The 16,238-nt window shown below is 40.4% G+C and overlaps 2 protein-coding genes across 3 annotated transcripts; both read right to left on the bottom strand.

Moving 5' to 3' along the window:
• Nucleotides 1–176: 176 nt before the first annotated feature.
• Nucleotides 177–2,433, bottom strand: LOC121905523 (E3 ubiquitin-protein ligase NHLRC1-like). Its single transcript, XM_042423813.1, has 2 exons — nt 2,348–2,433; nt 177–1,963 (listed from the first exon to the last, which is right to left on the bottom strand). The coding sequence occupies exon 2, from the start codon at nt 1,911–1,913 to the stop codon at nt 669–671; it is 1,245 nt and encodes a 414-aa protein (XP_042279747.1). The 5' UTR covers nt 1,914–1,963; nt 2,348–2,433; the 3' UTR covers nt 177–668.
• A 593-nt stretch (nt 2,434–3,026) lies between these two features.
• Nucleotides 3,027–16,023, bottom strand: ptdss1a (phosphatidylserine synthase 1a). 2 transcript variants are annotated; one of them, XM_042423812.1, is made up of 14 exons: nt 15,693–16,013; nt 15,545–15,607; nt 14,888–14,979; nt 14,424–14,468; nt 14,211–14,335; nt 13,164–13,322; nt 12,752–12,903; nt 11,808–11,949; nt 8,621–8,733; nt 8,382–8,447; nt 6,363–6,462; nt 6,043–6,111; nt 4,812–4,878; nt 3,027–4,618 (listed from the first exon to the last, which is right to left on the bottom strand). In XM_042423812.1, exons 2-14 carry the CDS (start codon nt 15,562–15,564, stop codon nt 4,524–4,526), a joined length of 1,245 nt encoding a protein of 414 aa, XP_042279746.1. In that variant the 5' UTR covers nt 15,565–15,607; nt 15,693–16,013; the 3' UTR covers nt 3,027–4,523. The 2 variants fall into 2 exon arrangements, with proteins under 2 accessions (XP_042279746.1, XP_042279745.1); XM_042423811.1 differs by having other exon boundaries at nt 15,545–16,023.
• Nucleotides 16,024–16,238: the final 215 nt, after the last annotated feature.

The raw sequence follows: 16,238 nt of genomic DNA, 5'->3' as shown, positions 1-16,238 counted from the left end.
AAATAGAATATTTTTTCTTCACTTAAAAAAAGTGAAATTTGTCATTTCCATTTTTCTTTTTTAATCTTACATTTATCATGTTATTATATTATTTATATATATGTTAAACAGTTGTATTTAAGACTGAATTTGAAAAAAAATCATCAGCCAAAAATAATTTTAAGGGTAATAATAATATTACAAAACAACAATAAACACTTGTATTATATACTCTAGCAGCAGGGCAGGTTTTTAAAAATACTTTGTATAAAATATAAAATACCTCTCAGATTATTCTTTGGACCCCATGGGAGGCCCTGACCCCCAGATTGGAAACCACTGTATAGTATAGTATGTATAGTAAATGATTTTTTTTTTTTTTTAATTTAAAAAAACAAAACGTTTTTCATTAAAACTGGGATGACAATTTAAGAAAATCATTAGTTTGACAACATGATTGCATGACAAAAACTCTTAAAAAGACAAACATCTTTACTTATACTTTGATTTTATTATGTGCACAACAAAACATTCAGTAACAATTTATTACATTTACATTTATAATCTTCAATGTATGTAATTATTTTGAATTTATAAATAGTTTTATTTCCAGGTAGCTTGTACAATTTAAAATGTTACTTCATCAGTTCATAGTAAGGTACACTACTGTAGCCCTGTTCTTACATTAGTTATTTCTTGGGTCCACTTTTAGATTTAGAAGTATAAATCTTCACTGTGTGGTCTCCACTGTCCAGAATGACGAGCATATTGTTCAGTGACACAAGCCCACCTGGGCGGATAAGGGGGTCTCCCACAAGAGGAGTTAAGACTGGCTCGTTCTGGAGCTTCCCCAAACTCCAAATCATCCCCTGATTAGAGTCAATCACCAGCAGATCTCCATCTCTGTCAAACGCCACTCCTGACATGTTGAGCCACACTGTGGACTTCAGGGTCAAACTGAAACTGTCTGTCTGATAAAGGATGTGGAAGTCTTTGGTAAACACTCTCAGCCTCGTGGGTTGGTGTTTCCCTGGTGGATCTGTGTCATCGATTAGATGCTCCGTCACCGCTGTGTTCCCAGTCCCCCGGCAGCAGGCCACCGCTTTGGGATGCTGAAGGTCTGAAACGGCTGTTTGGTGCTGCTGAGTGGCACCATGAGTGTAGTCCACTTTTATTAGGGACAGTGTGCCAGCTTGGACATCAGAGACCAGGATGTGCCCGCTGCTGTTTGTGTCCACACCCCAGGGCAGCTGGAAGCAATCCTTGACCGTCAACACATGGTTCCCCCTGGAGGTGAAAACCTTCACAGCTTTGTCCCCTGCATCAGTCACCACCACGTAACCACAAGGAATCACCGCCACATCTATTGGGTAACAGATATCCCCATTGCCTTGTCCTCTTCTCCCAAAACTGTGTAGCTTCTTACCCTGTGGGCTGAACACTGCCACCCTCTTCTCAGCATCATGCACCACCACTATTGTCCCAGAAGACCCCAAAACAGCTATTCCAGTAGGGTTGATAAGAGTCCCCCATCCGCCAAAAGCTGTGGAGAGGTGCAGAGCTGTTGATCCCAAACCTGTGGCCAAACCAAGGCCTCCTTTTGGCCTGTGAGGAGGAGGAGACAATGTGGGACTCCGCAACAATAGCAGCTCCTGCAGGTCACTAAGAACCTGACAGTGGGAGGTGCTGTCAACACTGCACAGCTGTCGACAGAACGGGCACTCCAGCTTCCTCAGGAGAGGGTGGGTCAGAGCCGTGATGCATTCCAGACAGAGTACATGGCCACAGGAAAGGTTCTGTGGTCTGCGATCCCTCTGCTGAGTGTTGAACTTCTCGAAGCAGACTTTACACTCCAGCAAGTTGATCTGGATCTCTCTCACAATCCCCTCAAGACTCAGGCTGCCACGACTTGGGGAGCCAAGGCTTTTGGACATGACTGAAATATCGTATGTTCTCAAAACCTGTTCAGTCACCTAAATGCCGACTACGGGAGGTTCAGGAAACCAAAAAAAAGAAAGAAAGATAGGTCAAGGAATGGTGAAAAGAGAGAGAGCACTGTAACATTTTTGTCAACACACTGCTGTCCTGTGCTGTAGGCCCAGAAGATCACGTGACATTTTGCATGACACTGAGGCTCTCTGCTGCCCTCTTTGGGAAATTAAGTTACACACAAGCTGGAGAGGTTAGAAGTGGTAACTGTTAGATTTTGAACGATGCAGATTTCTGCAGTAGAAGGCAGAAACAGTAGAAGGCAGCAGCAGAAAAAAAGCTTAATTCCTTATTTCATATGCATATAAAGCACTAAAAGAGAAAGATATTCAAAGCCTGGGGGTCTCCAGGAGGTATTACAGGGTGCCCAAATACTCACTGCCGTCACAAGTGGGGTGAAAGGTGTTGATAACTCAATGGTTTTTTTTCTTTCAGCAGTCTCAGAATTCCTACATACACCCCTGCTAATACTCTTAATGTTTAAGACTATATGACATGTATTGCTGTTCTTCTCCGAGGGAACATCAACTGTTCCTTCAGATACATTCTTGTTATAGGTCGGCACAAGGCAGCTATTTCAGTCTGGGAGTTTCACGGTGTGCAGACTGAGTGAAATCTGATCTGAGACGGGCAGTGCTCAAGTCAGCCAATCCGGCGCTTCTTTGCTGCAGAGGGGAACTCTTCAGGGGTCAGGCAAGGTCATTCATGATTTCCTATTTTTAAGTACACGAATAGCCTCCTACTTACATAAAGTAACAGTATAACAGGGATTTATTTAATGAATAATAAAGACATAATTGTTTATTGCTGAAAGTGGGATGTTTTGGTGTTGCTGCCACTCTAAAGCCCCTTTCACATGTGCAGTCTATCCCTGAAAAGTTCAGGAACATTTCCTGCATAGGGTCATGTGTGAATAGAAGAAGGGATCAGTATTCAGGGAAATCTGTAACACCAATCTCCAACCTCAAGACCTAGTAACATTGAAGTGAAAATGCTGGTACACCTGTGTTGTAAATGAAAGCAGTAGCAGTTCATTTCAATGATAACATCACAAAGAGTTTAAGAGGAAATGTAAAACATTTTAATATGTTTCATTATTTCACAGTGAAAAAGAACAGCACAAGAAATGTTCAGCAGAATTGTTTTGGCAAATGACATTTAAATCCAGAGACAATGTACCATTTATAGTGTCTATCATGGGAGCCTGGTCCATTCCACAGAGGTCAACGTCTGGATTGTCAAGGATTATGAGGGATATATCTGTACTGAGATGATACTGACAGAGCAAATGAAAATAAACCTTTAATAAAGCACTCCAGAGCAGAAGAATTACACACAAAAGCTCAAATTTTGTCTTAATACAAACAGAGAAGTTAGTAATAAAAAAAAGAACATGCATACAGGCACAAGGGTGAATTAAAATGTTACAATGACAGTGAAAGACAAAAATAACAATACTATCGCCCTGGTGTGTGGTGTAATACAACGATCCTTAGACTACATTTTCTTACTAAAACACTTGATTTTGACACAGTCATGCAGATGCAATATATGCAATAACAAGAAGGTAAGACGGTAAAACAAAGCCACCTGCACACAGACAGGTAGAGCCTTACAACACATGCAGGAATCTGAATAATTGCCCTCCATTATCAGTACAGTTTAAAAAAAAAAGAAAAAAAAAAAAGATAGCAGCCACAGATGGACAGGGAGAGTAAAATCACTCAAGGTCACAATGATTCACAAAATACTCAAAACATTACAAATGTACAGTATTTCCAAAAAAACATTCTGAAAAGTGCTTTAATGGTGTGCTTCGCTTTGTTCCAGGTCAAACACAAACCTCAGTCAATTACCCTACCAAGCTAAAGCCGCCTTGCATTGATATCCTGCTAACATTCACGAAACAGCGTGAATGTCTATCTTTGATGTAAACAGACAATAGATGACAGATACTTAATTAAAAAAGCATTCTGTGCTATAAACGTAGAGGCTCAAAGTAATGTGATAAATTCTACATAATGGCTTTCTATATTGAAATGTCTTGAACCAACGTAATAGAGTTAAGGCTGGTATAAACCAGTCAAATGCACATTAACCATCAATGATATAGTGTATCATAGGATAAATGTTTGTAAATTATAGTTTATCAGCTACAATGATCATGCAGTCAAATCTAGAGTTGGCAGTTCTTTATTGCCATTTCTTTTCTTACACACACGCACGCAAAATACCACTCTTCCTCTCTCTCGCTTTCACACACACACACAAACCTGCGATCAGTGGTTTAGGAGCTTTTATGACTACACCACACATTTTAGTGTGCATCTCTATAGTCCAAGCCTTCTGTGCCCTGCTAATAACACTGCATGGACCTGTTCATCCACTTCTCCTGTCTCCACTCCCTCTACTGTAGGTGGGGGGCTTTCTAGACTTCACAATTACACCAGGGAACTGTCATTTCTTTAACCCCCTTTTTTTCCAACCTGTGATCCTTCACACCCGGCTCCTCTGAGTGAGTTCAGGAGTCGCTCACCAGCCTCTGGCTCCATTTCCTACTGGCTGTCTAGGCCATTGATGGATTGGGTCTTTCCAGAGCCCTTTCCTCTCCGTCTGGTTGTAGGGCTGTCACCGTCCACCTCTGTCTCTCCTGAAACATGAGGATAAAACACCTCCAAATGAGATCATAAAGAAAATGGACCTGAACTGCACATTTACAATATGAGTAAGACACCATTTCAAACACTAGAGGTCAGCCCTTTACAGTATAACAGCTGAAGGCTAATGAATACTTTTATGAGACATTTTTATGAGGTTGTTGAATTACAGCAAAGTCACTGTACCTTTAAATCCCTCTGACACTTGGTCAGCAGAGTCTGTGTAATTACTGTCCTCACATTCTGAAAGGCTCTGTGAGAGGAGAAGACGTTTAGACACATGACACACAGACTATTAACTGGAAAGAGAACATATAGCAGCTAGGAGGGAAAACAAAGTTAATATTCACTGAGGGTCACCTGATTCTTCAGCCCTTTTCAGACATGGAGCACATGACATCGCTGGATTCACCTACATTATCTGTTGCAGTAATGGATTTTTCTCCTTCAGACATAAGAGCTGCTACGCTCACATAATGTAGGAGCAGTGGCACTGACTTGAAAAATAATGATATCGTCTCACAGGTTGCAACAGTGATGTGTTTTTAAAAAAATATTTGGTCATTGAAGCCTTGATTAATGACCTACATACGTTTTCTCACCAATCTCATAACTTACTAGAAAGGGAATTTCTGCTGCTTACTTTCTATTGTCCAACAGTGCAGTGACGATAAATTGGGACTCACATGAATTTTTCATTTGCTTATATTGCTGTATGGAAAGTGTTTTACCTCATATTCATTATACAAATCTTGGAGTTGGCAAGAAAGAAAATTGAAAATATAAAAAATGAGTGCAGGTCTGGGTCTTATTTGCTGTTGTACGAAGGTTTCTTTTTAACAAGTGTTAAGGAAATATAACTAGGTCTGAGCCAATAAGACTGCTGTTGAGACTTTTACATATAGCAGATGCTTTTAAGATGCACCTGAAGACTCACTTTTATTCTCTGGCTTGTAATTGTGTTTGATCTGTTTTTATTTCTATCTGATTTCTTGGGTTTTAATTTGTGTTTAAAAATGTTTCTATTTTACTCTTGTTCTATTTTTCACAATTATCTGTTATGCACATATGTCTTTATGCTTGTATGTGTATACATATTCCTGTCTTTGTGAAGCACTTTGGTGCAAAACCTGTGTGCTTTTAAAGTGCTATATAAATAAAATAAACTTGAAACTTATTATCACATTTACCTAAGTGGACCGAAATGGGCTTCTGTTCTAACACTTGAGCGGGTGTGTAAACCAACACTACCTGAAGGTTTATACAAACACACCATATACTGACAAATGCCTGCAGCGAACAGAGTTTCCAGGGAGATAAAGCCTCCCTAACAAGGTTAAAGGAAGTTAATCTGAGTTCAAAGTGAGTTGCATTTTATTGTGAACAATGAGACAGACTTTACCAAGACAAAACATACCTTTTCTCTTGGACCATAATTTTCGGCATACCAAACCATTCCATATAAGCACAGGAATGTGATGAAAGCCTAAAAATAGACCAATGCAACAGAAACAGTTAAATGATTCATGGATAATCCATAATCAATAACTTAAAGCATAGAACATTTTTTAGGGTTAAAATGTGTTTGATGTTAAAATAGAAAGCTAAGTGTGAAAATGTATGTCTATGGTGTTATGGCGGCAATGTTAAGGCATATTTGAATGCATGATTTAGCCTTTTACTAAGTGCAGAGGACCATAGTAATTAATTTTGACACAGAACAGTAATAAAACTTACCAAACACACCAACCAGAGGATCACATAAAGGATCTGTGTTTTTGAGAACAAGTCCTGTCCAAACTTAATACATGCCAAGGCCTCCAGAAAGGCTATTGCTCTGTGAATGGGGAGAAAAAACAAACAAGTGAAACCTCTGACCCACCTGCAATACATTTTAAATTTAAGTAAGAAAAAGAAAAACAAACTCAAAACAAGTATGCCCATATGTGTCTTTTCCCCTATGCTCATTGACCTGAACATTTACTTAGTGAGATTTATAAGGTTTGTGGATAATAACATTCCTGGTGTAGGTAAACTGCCTGACATGTTGGGCCTGGAGTGAGACAGGGACAAATATCACTATTACACCACATGTTAGGCATTTGTCGTATTTTATCATCATCCTTTATCGCCCTTGCTGCCCTCGCTGACTGATATGCACACCACAGGTATCCAACAGTCTGTAAATAAATATGTGGTGTAGTGCAATTTACTTTTAGACAAGACTAGGTCAAACCCTAGTATATAGCTGGACTGTGTATGGTTAATGTGTGAAATTGTGGCCAATTTGATACAGTCGTTGTGTCTATAATGTGAATTCCTGGATATTAAATGTTCATCTGCAATTTTCTGTGGTGGTCTCAGTAATATTTGCTGGTAAAGTGTAATGAAGTAGCATATCACATGATATGGTTAAGCTAGGATTGAGTCAACCCCCCCAAAAAAAGTAATAAATGCAAGAACAATACTTTCCACTCATATCTTGGGATATTTGATTTGAAAGAGAACTTATTTTAATTCTAATTCTAATTATTCCATCTGTTAACTCTGCCTACTCTTTCATCTGTTTCACTCTGCAGATTGCTTTTCACTCTGTATTGAGTCTTTTATCAGAGTGGTTGTTATTTGGGGTGTTTTAACTGTGCACTCTCCCTCATGCTTCTATGCTCCTTTTTTCTGCCTCTTTCTCGGTCGATGATCATGGAGGCTGTGGTGGAAATTGAGCCCATGAGTCGCATGTTTTACCTGCAAGACTCATGTTTTAATGCTGTGAAAACATCAGAGAAAATTAAAGCTGCAAGCAGCGTTGAACGGGCAAACCGCTAGGTGCTTGGGCCCTAATAAAGGAAAAACTGCAGTGCAGAGCTAGAAATTTTAGTTTTGATTTTATTTTTCTGCAGCACTTTATCAGTAAACTGTCACCCTTACTCAATGAGCTCCATTCAAACTTATAGTTTAGACATCAGAACCATTTGTTTGGCACAAAGTCCATGCCTAGAGATTGCCTCGCCATTGGTTTACATTGTAAGGTGCGATGTGGCACTACAACTTTCAGGGCTTACAATATCTAAACTGTTCAAGTTATTACAAAGTTTTTAACAACTTTTGTTCAGCACAGTGTCATAAGTCATGTATTTAAGTTTGAAACCGAAACCATTAACACCCTAGGAGGAGATAGTGTTTCTTGGGGGTCCAAAATTGGCGCAAAGTCGTACTTTGATGGGCATATTGCGGACTTCCTGTTGGATTTAGGTCAGGGGTGTCAGCGTATGATTTGTAGGTCTTGATGAGACGAATAATTGAATAAAAAAAACTGCTTCTGTCCTGGTATTAGTTCAGTTATAAAATCTGAATGCACTGCGGAGCGTCTCTCCTGCCAGCTGCTGACAGCACTGTCAGTCGGAGAGTCAAATCACCAGACGGGAGAGGAGGACACAGTAGAGACGCTGGTATGCGTCTGTTTAAATAGAAGTTTAGCCGACTTCACTGTATTTAACACCAAAGCTGAGAGCATCAGAGCTCAAAGCAGGAAACACAGTCGCTCTGTGTCATGCTGCTGTCCTCCGCTTCCATCATCTCACGCCGATTCATTTTGAAAGCGCAACGGCCAATGAGGAAACTCCAACACTGGGCTGGCCAACCACTGGTATAACTTAATCACTCACTCATGGACAACCACGGTTATAGGGCTGGTCCATGGCCAATCCAGCCAACAATCCACATATTAATCAGGGCGACAATTTAGGCTTCACTTACCCAAACACCCAGCACTGGGTCCCGACTCTCTTGCACTGCGTGTCTGTTAAGTACGCATAATACTGCCTAAAGCAAAAACAAACATAATGCACATTTCACTTGCAGGTCTGGTCTGTTTGTCAAAATGTCAAAACAAGGACCTGGATGTAAGCATGTAACAATGAACATAGAAAGAAATTAACATCTGGCATTAGAAGTTTCTAGGAATCATTTTCCTGTTGGTAAAATAGTGTTTTTACCTCACTGTTGGAGCTGTGATGATACCAATGAACAGGATCCGACACCAGCTAAGAGCGTGGCTTGCGGGAAAGATGAAAATGTGTTTGAGGAAGAAAGTGTTCAACTCTGTTAGCTGTAAACAAAGAGCGAGACAGACAGAAGACAAAGATTTTCAAGTGTTGTAAGCTATATAACACTTATACTTGAAAGTAAATTAACATACATACTTAAGATTTGATTGTAAATCCTTATATAAACCCATAAGCACCTTGTTTGCTTTTAGTCTGGTCCAGCAGTGTAACACATTCTCAGTTGGATTGAAATCAGGTGACTGACTTGGCCAATCAAGAAAGTTCCACTGTTTGGCCCTCGAAACCTTGATCGTTTTAACTGTACATTTAGGAACATTGTCCTGCTGCATCATCCTAAACCTGGGAGACTGTGTTTAAAAATCACTACAATTTCAACACTGTTCACCCACTAAAAGTGGGAACATGCTAAAACACCCTCAAAGCTATTAGTCAGCACTTTAATTTCATCATTGTTTCTATATAAATTCAATGTGCTGGAGTACTGAGCCAAAACAATGAATAATGTGTCACAGTCCTACTACTTATGAACACTGTACTACTCTCAATTGGTGCTTGGTACTGTATTTTCCATGAGGATTAAATATTATTTTAAGGGGGAACAGTAAAGGGTGTTTGTAGATTAAAGCAAAATACAGTCAACTCACAGTCTAATGTGAACAGCCTTCATTTTATCCGTTTAATTCTCACACAATAAGATCATTGAAATAACAGTGGAAATATGTGTGAGGAATAGTACAATAATATGTGAATGGAAAAATGTTTGTGACTTTATGTTAGTGGAATTTACCTTGATGTTGATAAGCCCTAATCTAATTAGGGCCAAACAACTTTTCTGCCAATTTCTCAGCAAAACAATCTTTCATTTCTCATACTACTATGATATTTTGGTACTTTTTTCTATCATGAGCTGACTTTTGTCTCCCATGATGACTGCAGACTGCTTAGAGTGTTCCACTATGCACCAATATTTGTTTTTAGGGGCCGCCAAGACATGTTAGTGTCGTGGCAGGAAAAGAACAGGTGCAACAAATAGCATTTAATGACAGCTCTGTTCAATTAACATGTGCCGGCAAGCCACGTCAGTGAGACTGTGTGCACAAAAGCTGGGTCCTGGAACTGGCCTACCTAAAAGGAAAGCAGCCATTATTAATGTTATTAGTCACATCTGTGTTCAACAACTCAAACTGTTTCCTGTAAGTAAGGTTTGCTGGAAATGAGACTCACTGAATTAGTGCTTTATTACAGGCAGATGCACTGGAAAGGGCAACCAGTTCAGCCCATAGTTAAAACATGTAGGCAATGCTAACATTTGTAAAAGAAATATACAATATGTTGTCTGCTGCAACTTCCCGTTTTAAGTAATAAGAGTTTGAGCCTTTCTCTATATGTAGATAATTTCCAATAGAATAACAATGCAATATATTTTTTTTAATTTTAGGGTGTTTATAATGTGTGAATTGCTTGAAGGATGTTCAAAACATTTTCATTGGCAATGTATATTCATTATTTAAAGTGGACATAACATGCACATTTCCAGGTCTATTTTTATATTCTGGGGCTTTGCTGGAATATCTTTGCACGATTTACAGTTCAAACACCTCTTTATTTATCTTACTCTGGCTCTTTATGCAGCCCTTCAGTTCAGCCTCTGTCTGAAACAGGCTGTTTTAGCTCCTGTCTCTTTAAGGCCCTGGGTTCGCTTTACTGTATAAACTTAATAAGGTAACAATAAATGGGATGATAAGTCAAAACTTCTCAATTTAAACATGTCACTTGTTTTTAGCCGAGCCGATTGTAGCCCCTACTGGCCGGTTACTAGGGGTGAGAAGTCAGCAGTCAGTGGCAGTATAAAACATGTTATAAAATAGGTTTTTCAACAATTTTGAGTCACTGCAACCAAGCGAGGTCCTTGTACATACAGTCATAAATGTGCACAAAAAATATTAGGCTAATAGGTCCAGTAGTATGCAAGATTAGCTGCGAACAGATACACACACGCACACAGACACATGATCTCCACCAGGCATAAGTAAGAGATAAATATATGAGTGGACAATGCCAACAACCCATGGAGCAACTTTAGCAGCAAAGGCTACAGAACGGACAGCTGTTTGTGGGTGTGCGCAAACAATGTAACATCAGTTTGATTAGGAAGTAGAGACAACATTGCCAACGGAGCATTCAGTATAGAGTAGTAGATTCAATAGGAGTATGCTGAAGCCTGGGCTTTTGACTTCAAGGTAGCATTTTTACATATGTTCATTTCAAGTTTTGGAATTTCGACCATGTTTAACATGAGACATCTGACATTATAACAATATAAAAAAATAATCACAAAAAGCATGTTATGTCCCCTTTCACAAAGCTTTAACTCTTATTGAAAATAATGGAAATTAGGACACTGACAAATAGACTCCCTTTACAAAGCAAGTCGCACTTGGATTAACACACTGGCAGCAATAATAACAGTGCATTTTGAGGGACACTTTGTTCAAGTCCCTCTCATCTGCACTGAAAGATAATGAGAGGGAGGCCTGCTGCAGTGTTATTCATTCATTTGGCCTGGAGCCTGCATGGTTGAACCCGGTGGAAAGCAGCTCAACTGTCACCACACTGAGCAGAGCGGAGCCGTCCCCCGTCTCTTCAACTAATTCTCAAAGACTAGTAATTACTATTAAAGCCTCAAGAGAGTTGGGAACTGCCTGAGTGAGGGCGAGAGGATGGTAATTTTGTTTCATCACCACACAAAAATGAGGGAAATGGCAGATTTCATCGCCATGGCAGCCAAAGGCTAAAACTTTGGCAGCCATAGTTGACTCTCCATCACAGAGCAATGGCGCTTACTCAAGTTCTCCATCCATGGTTTTCTCATTACCATTAATTGCTCCCAAGCAATCCAGCCTGTCTTTCACTCTTATGGGATTAGCTGTTAATGTGTAGACAGCAGGACACTAGTTCATTATATGGATCCACATGAGACTAGGTTTTAGATTTCAACAACAGAGGAGGCAATTAGATTAGCCTGGACTAAGCACGCACAACACACCAGATGATCCCTGACTAGTCAGTGCTTAGTCACCATGAGATGGCGAGAGAGGATTTCTCACCGACCCACCTGCCAGATGATCATGAACAGATAGACGCCCGTCACTCGCTGAAGGGAAGACTTGGGGTCAAGCCAGCGTACATATGTCCAACTAGCTGGGGTGAACTGTAACGCAGCTCTTTTGATCTTCCCTGTGGTGGTGTGGATGTCCCTGGATGGGAAGCACAGGAGAAGGATTACAAAGACTTGCAGATAGATTTACAATAAGTATTATGTTAGTGCAGTGGGCAAAGTCAGATGAAAGTAATGCTATCACATTAATCATTCAAGTCCACTCCCCACTGATGAGCATGTAGATCAGATTTCAAAACAATCTATGCCTCTTAAGAGGTTATTGGAAATCCCTTGGGTACACTTTATTAAGTTGATGCAACAAAATAGTAGAACAAAATAAATATAATAGATATTGCTTACTCAACTGAATGCTGTCTTACTTATTTGGACTGAAACTACATCTTGTGATTTCCTTAAATATTACAAACAAGTTAGACTCTTATAACATGGATGGAAGGACACGGAAGTTATCGACAAAATGTTAAAAAACACTAACAAAGATGAATATAGCCACAAATAATAAAAAGGTTGAAATAACATAATAAAGTATAAAGTTCTCACTTCTACCAAAGGCCAAAATTCTCATTACTTAAATAAAGAGCTATACAAAAAAAATCTTGAAGATGTGATATCATCCTCAAAAACTAGTTTTTATGAGTGGATTTAAATTAAGGCAACTTATATGGGCTGACAATACATTACTGTCTACATACTAGGTGTAATATAACTAAATCAGGGCTGATCCACAATGTAAACCCTACTTCCATTTTCACACACTAAATAACTTGAAAAAGCTAGGTATGTCTCTGTTGGTACTGTTCACACAGCCTAAAGATCAACACAAAACCGGATAAAATGTGAACACCATCATCTGTAATTTCCAAAGTACAAGGTCATACTTAATACTGGCCCAGTGGTAAGTCCTCATCTCCAAAAAGCGGCAGACAGTCATGCCAAGCCAGATGCCCCCTCCATTACACAGCAGAATGTCCAGGATCACCTGGTCCCACCAGCACTCAGCAAAGTTAGGCAGCAGATGCATGAAGAATAGCTGTGGGAGGAGGATACAAAGAGGCTTTGAGAATTGACCCATACCTGGAAAACTGTGAACTTTTCAGCCTTCTCTAGTTAATGTGTTAATACAGTTAATATGTCAATACAGTTAATATGTCATCTTATATTCTTGAGGATGGAAGAAACCCATATCCGTTATAAAGAGAAAGAGACAGAGGGATATGCAGGCAGGCAGACAGACGGAAAGTGACAGGTCACTGGATGCTGTTATCTGCTGTCTGGTGTGTACTGCTGTACCTCTGTCAGCTCCCAGGTAATACTGATGGTCCAGCAGAGGCCGTAGCTTCGAATGAGCAGGGCTTTCATACCCCAGCCCCAAAAATGGCTGAATGCGAAAATGTCGAAATGGCTCAGGATTCTCTCCCAGGTGATGACATGGCAGTTCACGGCATAATCCTGCATAGAGCAGCACAGATGCCCTCATTACAATGATTGATAATCCCCTGATAGTGAACACAACTGGTGCATGTAAAGCTGGGCTTAGACTACAGGAGTTTTAAAATCCTCATCAATTTTGAAATCAGGTTGCATCATGCACATAAGGAGAAACTTCACAGATGTTCTTCTCTCTATCTCAAATATGCATACGCTACAAGATTTGAAAATAATGGCACATCACACACTACAGGATATTATAAAGTTTATCGTGCCAGAGGGAGCGTTGCACCATCTCAGTGATCTCATGGGAAAGCAGGTGTAAATAAAATGGAGAGTGACATGGTGCAACAACTTGCTTTAGAAATGCTTTGCAGTGAGAAAAAAAAACAGAAGCGGAAGTCTAAATGAGGCTGGATGAAAAAATGGTTGAGGAGACACAGTCAGCACAAGTTGCCTGTTCTAAAGGGAGAACTGGAGGTGAGATTTTAACTGTCAGTTTTAATATCTGTCAACAGTAGTATGCTTGTTAACGTTAGCCTCAAGGGCTAGAATGTTTGCTTTGCAACACCGTCTGCTGCTGAGACTTGTCTCTCTCATTGGCTATTGTGGTCTCGCTTGGAAAGTAGTGATGTAATCATCCAGATTTTAATTATCAAACATCTTTGAAATGATGAGGGCAGCCCTGATGAGTCTGCGAGCAGTTCTGGAGGTTTAAGATTGGATCTGTAAACCCCTCACATTACCAGAAAATCTGGGCCAAACATCAGTACCGACCAAGGTCCTAGACCAGATTTCTCCACTGATTGTCGGGCGGGGTGAATCGGGAATACAACAAAAATTCCTGTATTCTGAGCCCGGCTTACATCAATCTGAATATATATTTTGGTGTAAGCCTACATCACTCACCATTATGTCTGCCTCTCTCTTGGCGTAGCGCAGATTCGAGTCCAACCAATACATTAGCTGCTTTACCTGCTGCCAGTTTAGGAAGATGATGAAGACCAGGAAGAGGAAGTAGAGGACACTCAGACCTTAACAGCAAGAGGACATGACATTAAGAAGGGAAGATCCAAACATAAACAGTCGTCCCCTCCCCCGCCACCCTTTTCCAATACTCACCAAAAACTATTCGCCATATTGCTGGATGTGGTCTGGTGAATGGACCTACAATGACATTACAATAGTATGTGAATGATACAGACTACAACAAGTGCCAGAGTGGCACTTCCCCTTTTTCATGCCTACTGGCAAATGTGATTTATTGCTTTTGAGAGGGGTTGACATGCTTCTGGTGAGATCGCCGGTCCTAACAATAGTGTCCAAAAATGACAGATGACGCCATGCTGGATGGGATTATTGACCCCACAATCCAAATTAGCTTCTTCATTCACATAGTTAGATACATTTAGCTTGATATTCTGATATTGTGGTACTTATTGAGGATTGTTCTTGTCCTGAAGGTCTAATGTTGAGCATTACTTACTGTGCTAAAACATAACCACCCTCAGACTCACAGTTCTTAAAAGCAGTACAAATACACTTGATTAAACAAAAGAATTGCTTCAGTGTGCATTTTTGCTCACCATTGGGAAATGCCAAAACACTGATGACAAGGAAGAAGGAGATGACCAGGATGAGCCCCACCCAGAGATTGCTGTCAGGATTTCCATCATCTCTGCAGACACAGCGAACAGAAAAATTTTTGCAACCAACAGTTAATATCATCAGTGATGTTGTGGTTTGTCCCAAACATCCACATTTATAACCATTCAGTCCTTTCTACCCCCTCCACAGCTGTATTGATGTGAATGAAGCTCACATATGTTCAAGTTTCACACAGCAACTGATAAACATTACATTATATTAGATGTGTAGGGGCTTTTAAAAGGAGATACGCACTTTAATTTGATCGTTATGACCGTTTTCCATGCTAGTTACACTGTTGTAGCTAATGTCAACACAGGACCAAACAGTTGTTCATCACTGGACAACCGTTACATAACACAATACTTCCTTTTATTAGCTTTAGTTAATGTTTAATGACAGTAAAGAGCAGGTAGTCATCACCGAGGAAGTTATCACATTGCCTTCATGCGGGCGTTAAATTACTGTCAGCTATCAAATCCATTGAAGAGTAGCTACAAGCTAGCTAACCTCCCCTGTTGTACCTGACGCTGTCAAGAGCATCACTGCTAGCTAAGCTAACTCCTCCGAGCTAACGTTAGCGATGTCCGACTTACCTTGTGAACGCGAAATACATCAAGCTGAGCACCGTGCATGTCAGCAGCGTTATCGTGTGTGGCCTGTAGAAAAACTCTATGGTGATATCTTCAACCTGCTGCTCGTTTATCATTCGGAAATGCATCCTGTAATTCACATCATCCTTACTCAAGGTATGGGACCCGCTATACACGGACGCCATAGCCGGGACGCAGCCGAGGAGAGCCGCAGCAGCAGCAGCAACAGCAGCAGGAGCAGGAGGAGCAGCAGGAGCAGGCGGCAGGCAGCAGGCGGCAGCCGGGGGAAAGTGCTCCTCCACCCCCACAGCAGCCAACACAAACTCCTACAACGCAACGGAAATAGTTGTGATAAATGTGTGAGTTACATAGCGGGCGAGCAGGCGTACACGATTGAAAGGTGACACCCGAGCAGAGAGAGAAGGAGAGTGCTAAACAAGAGGGGAAGAAGACAGTTTAAAGAGAAGTTGTTCACTATTGATTTTGATTGGTTTCCCAAGGCGGAAGAGTCCATGTGCTCTCTCTCTCTCCCCTTCCTTCACATGGATCCTTCATCATGTGCTGCTATGATTGTTTATAGCGTGACCTCCATGCAAGGATTTTAAAACCATGACAAATAAACACAGCCTGACTTCTGAATCCACCTAATTAATTATCTGAACTATCTACAGCTGTGACCTAATATTAAAATGACAGT

The sequence above is a fragment of the Thunnus maccoyii genome, chromosome 10 (genome assembly GCF_910596095.1).
Source record: "Thunnus maccoyii chromosome 10, fThuMac1.1, whole genome shotgun sequence".
NCBI lineage: Eukaryota > Metazoa > Chordata > Actinopteri > Scombriformes > Scombridae > Thunnus > Thunnus maccoyii.
The sequence above is the reverse complement of the archived record's forward strand: the minus strand, read 5'-3'. Positions and strand labels throughout refer to the sequence as shown.

Bases quoted from the DNA above. Each gene is read 5' to 3' on its own strand.
- LOC121905523 (XM_042423813.1), bottom strand. From the start codon at position 1,913: ATGTCCAAAAGCCTTGGCTCCCCAAGTCGTGGCAGCCTGAGTCTTGAG.
- ptdss1a (XM_042423811.1), bottom strand. From the start codon at position 15,726: ATGGCGTCCGTGTATAGCGGGTCCCATACCTTGAGTAAGGATGATGTG. The intron at 14,469-14,887 runs GTGAGCAAAAAT...ATGTCATTGTAG, and splicing joins TGTTTTGGCATTTCCCAATG to GTCCATTCACCAGACCACAT. The intron at 6,463-8,381 runs GTAAGTGAAGCC...CCCCATTCACAG, and splicing joins ACCCAGTGCTGGGTGTTTGG to AGCAATAGCCTTTCTGGAGG.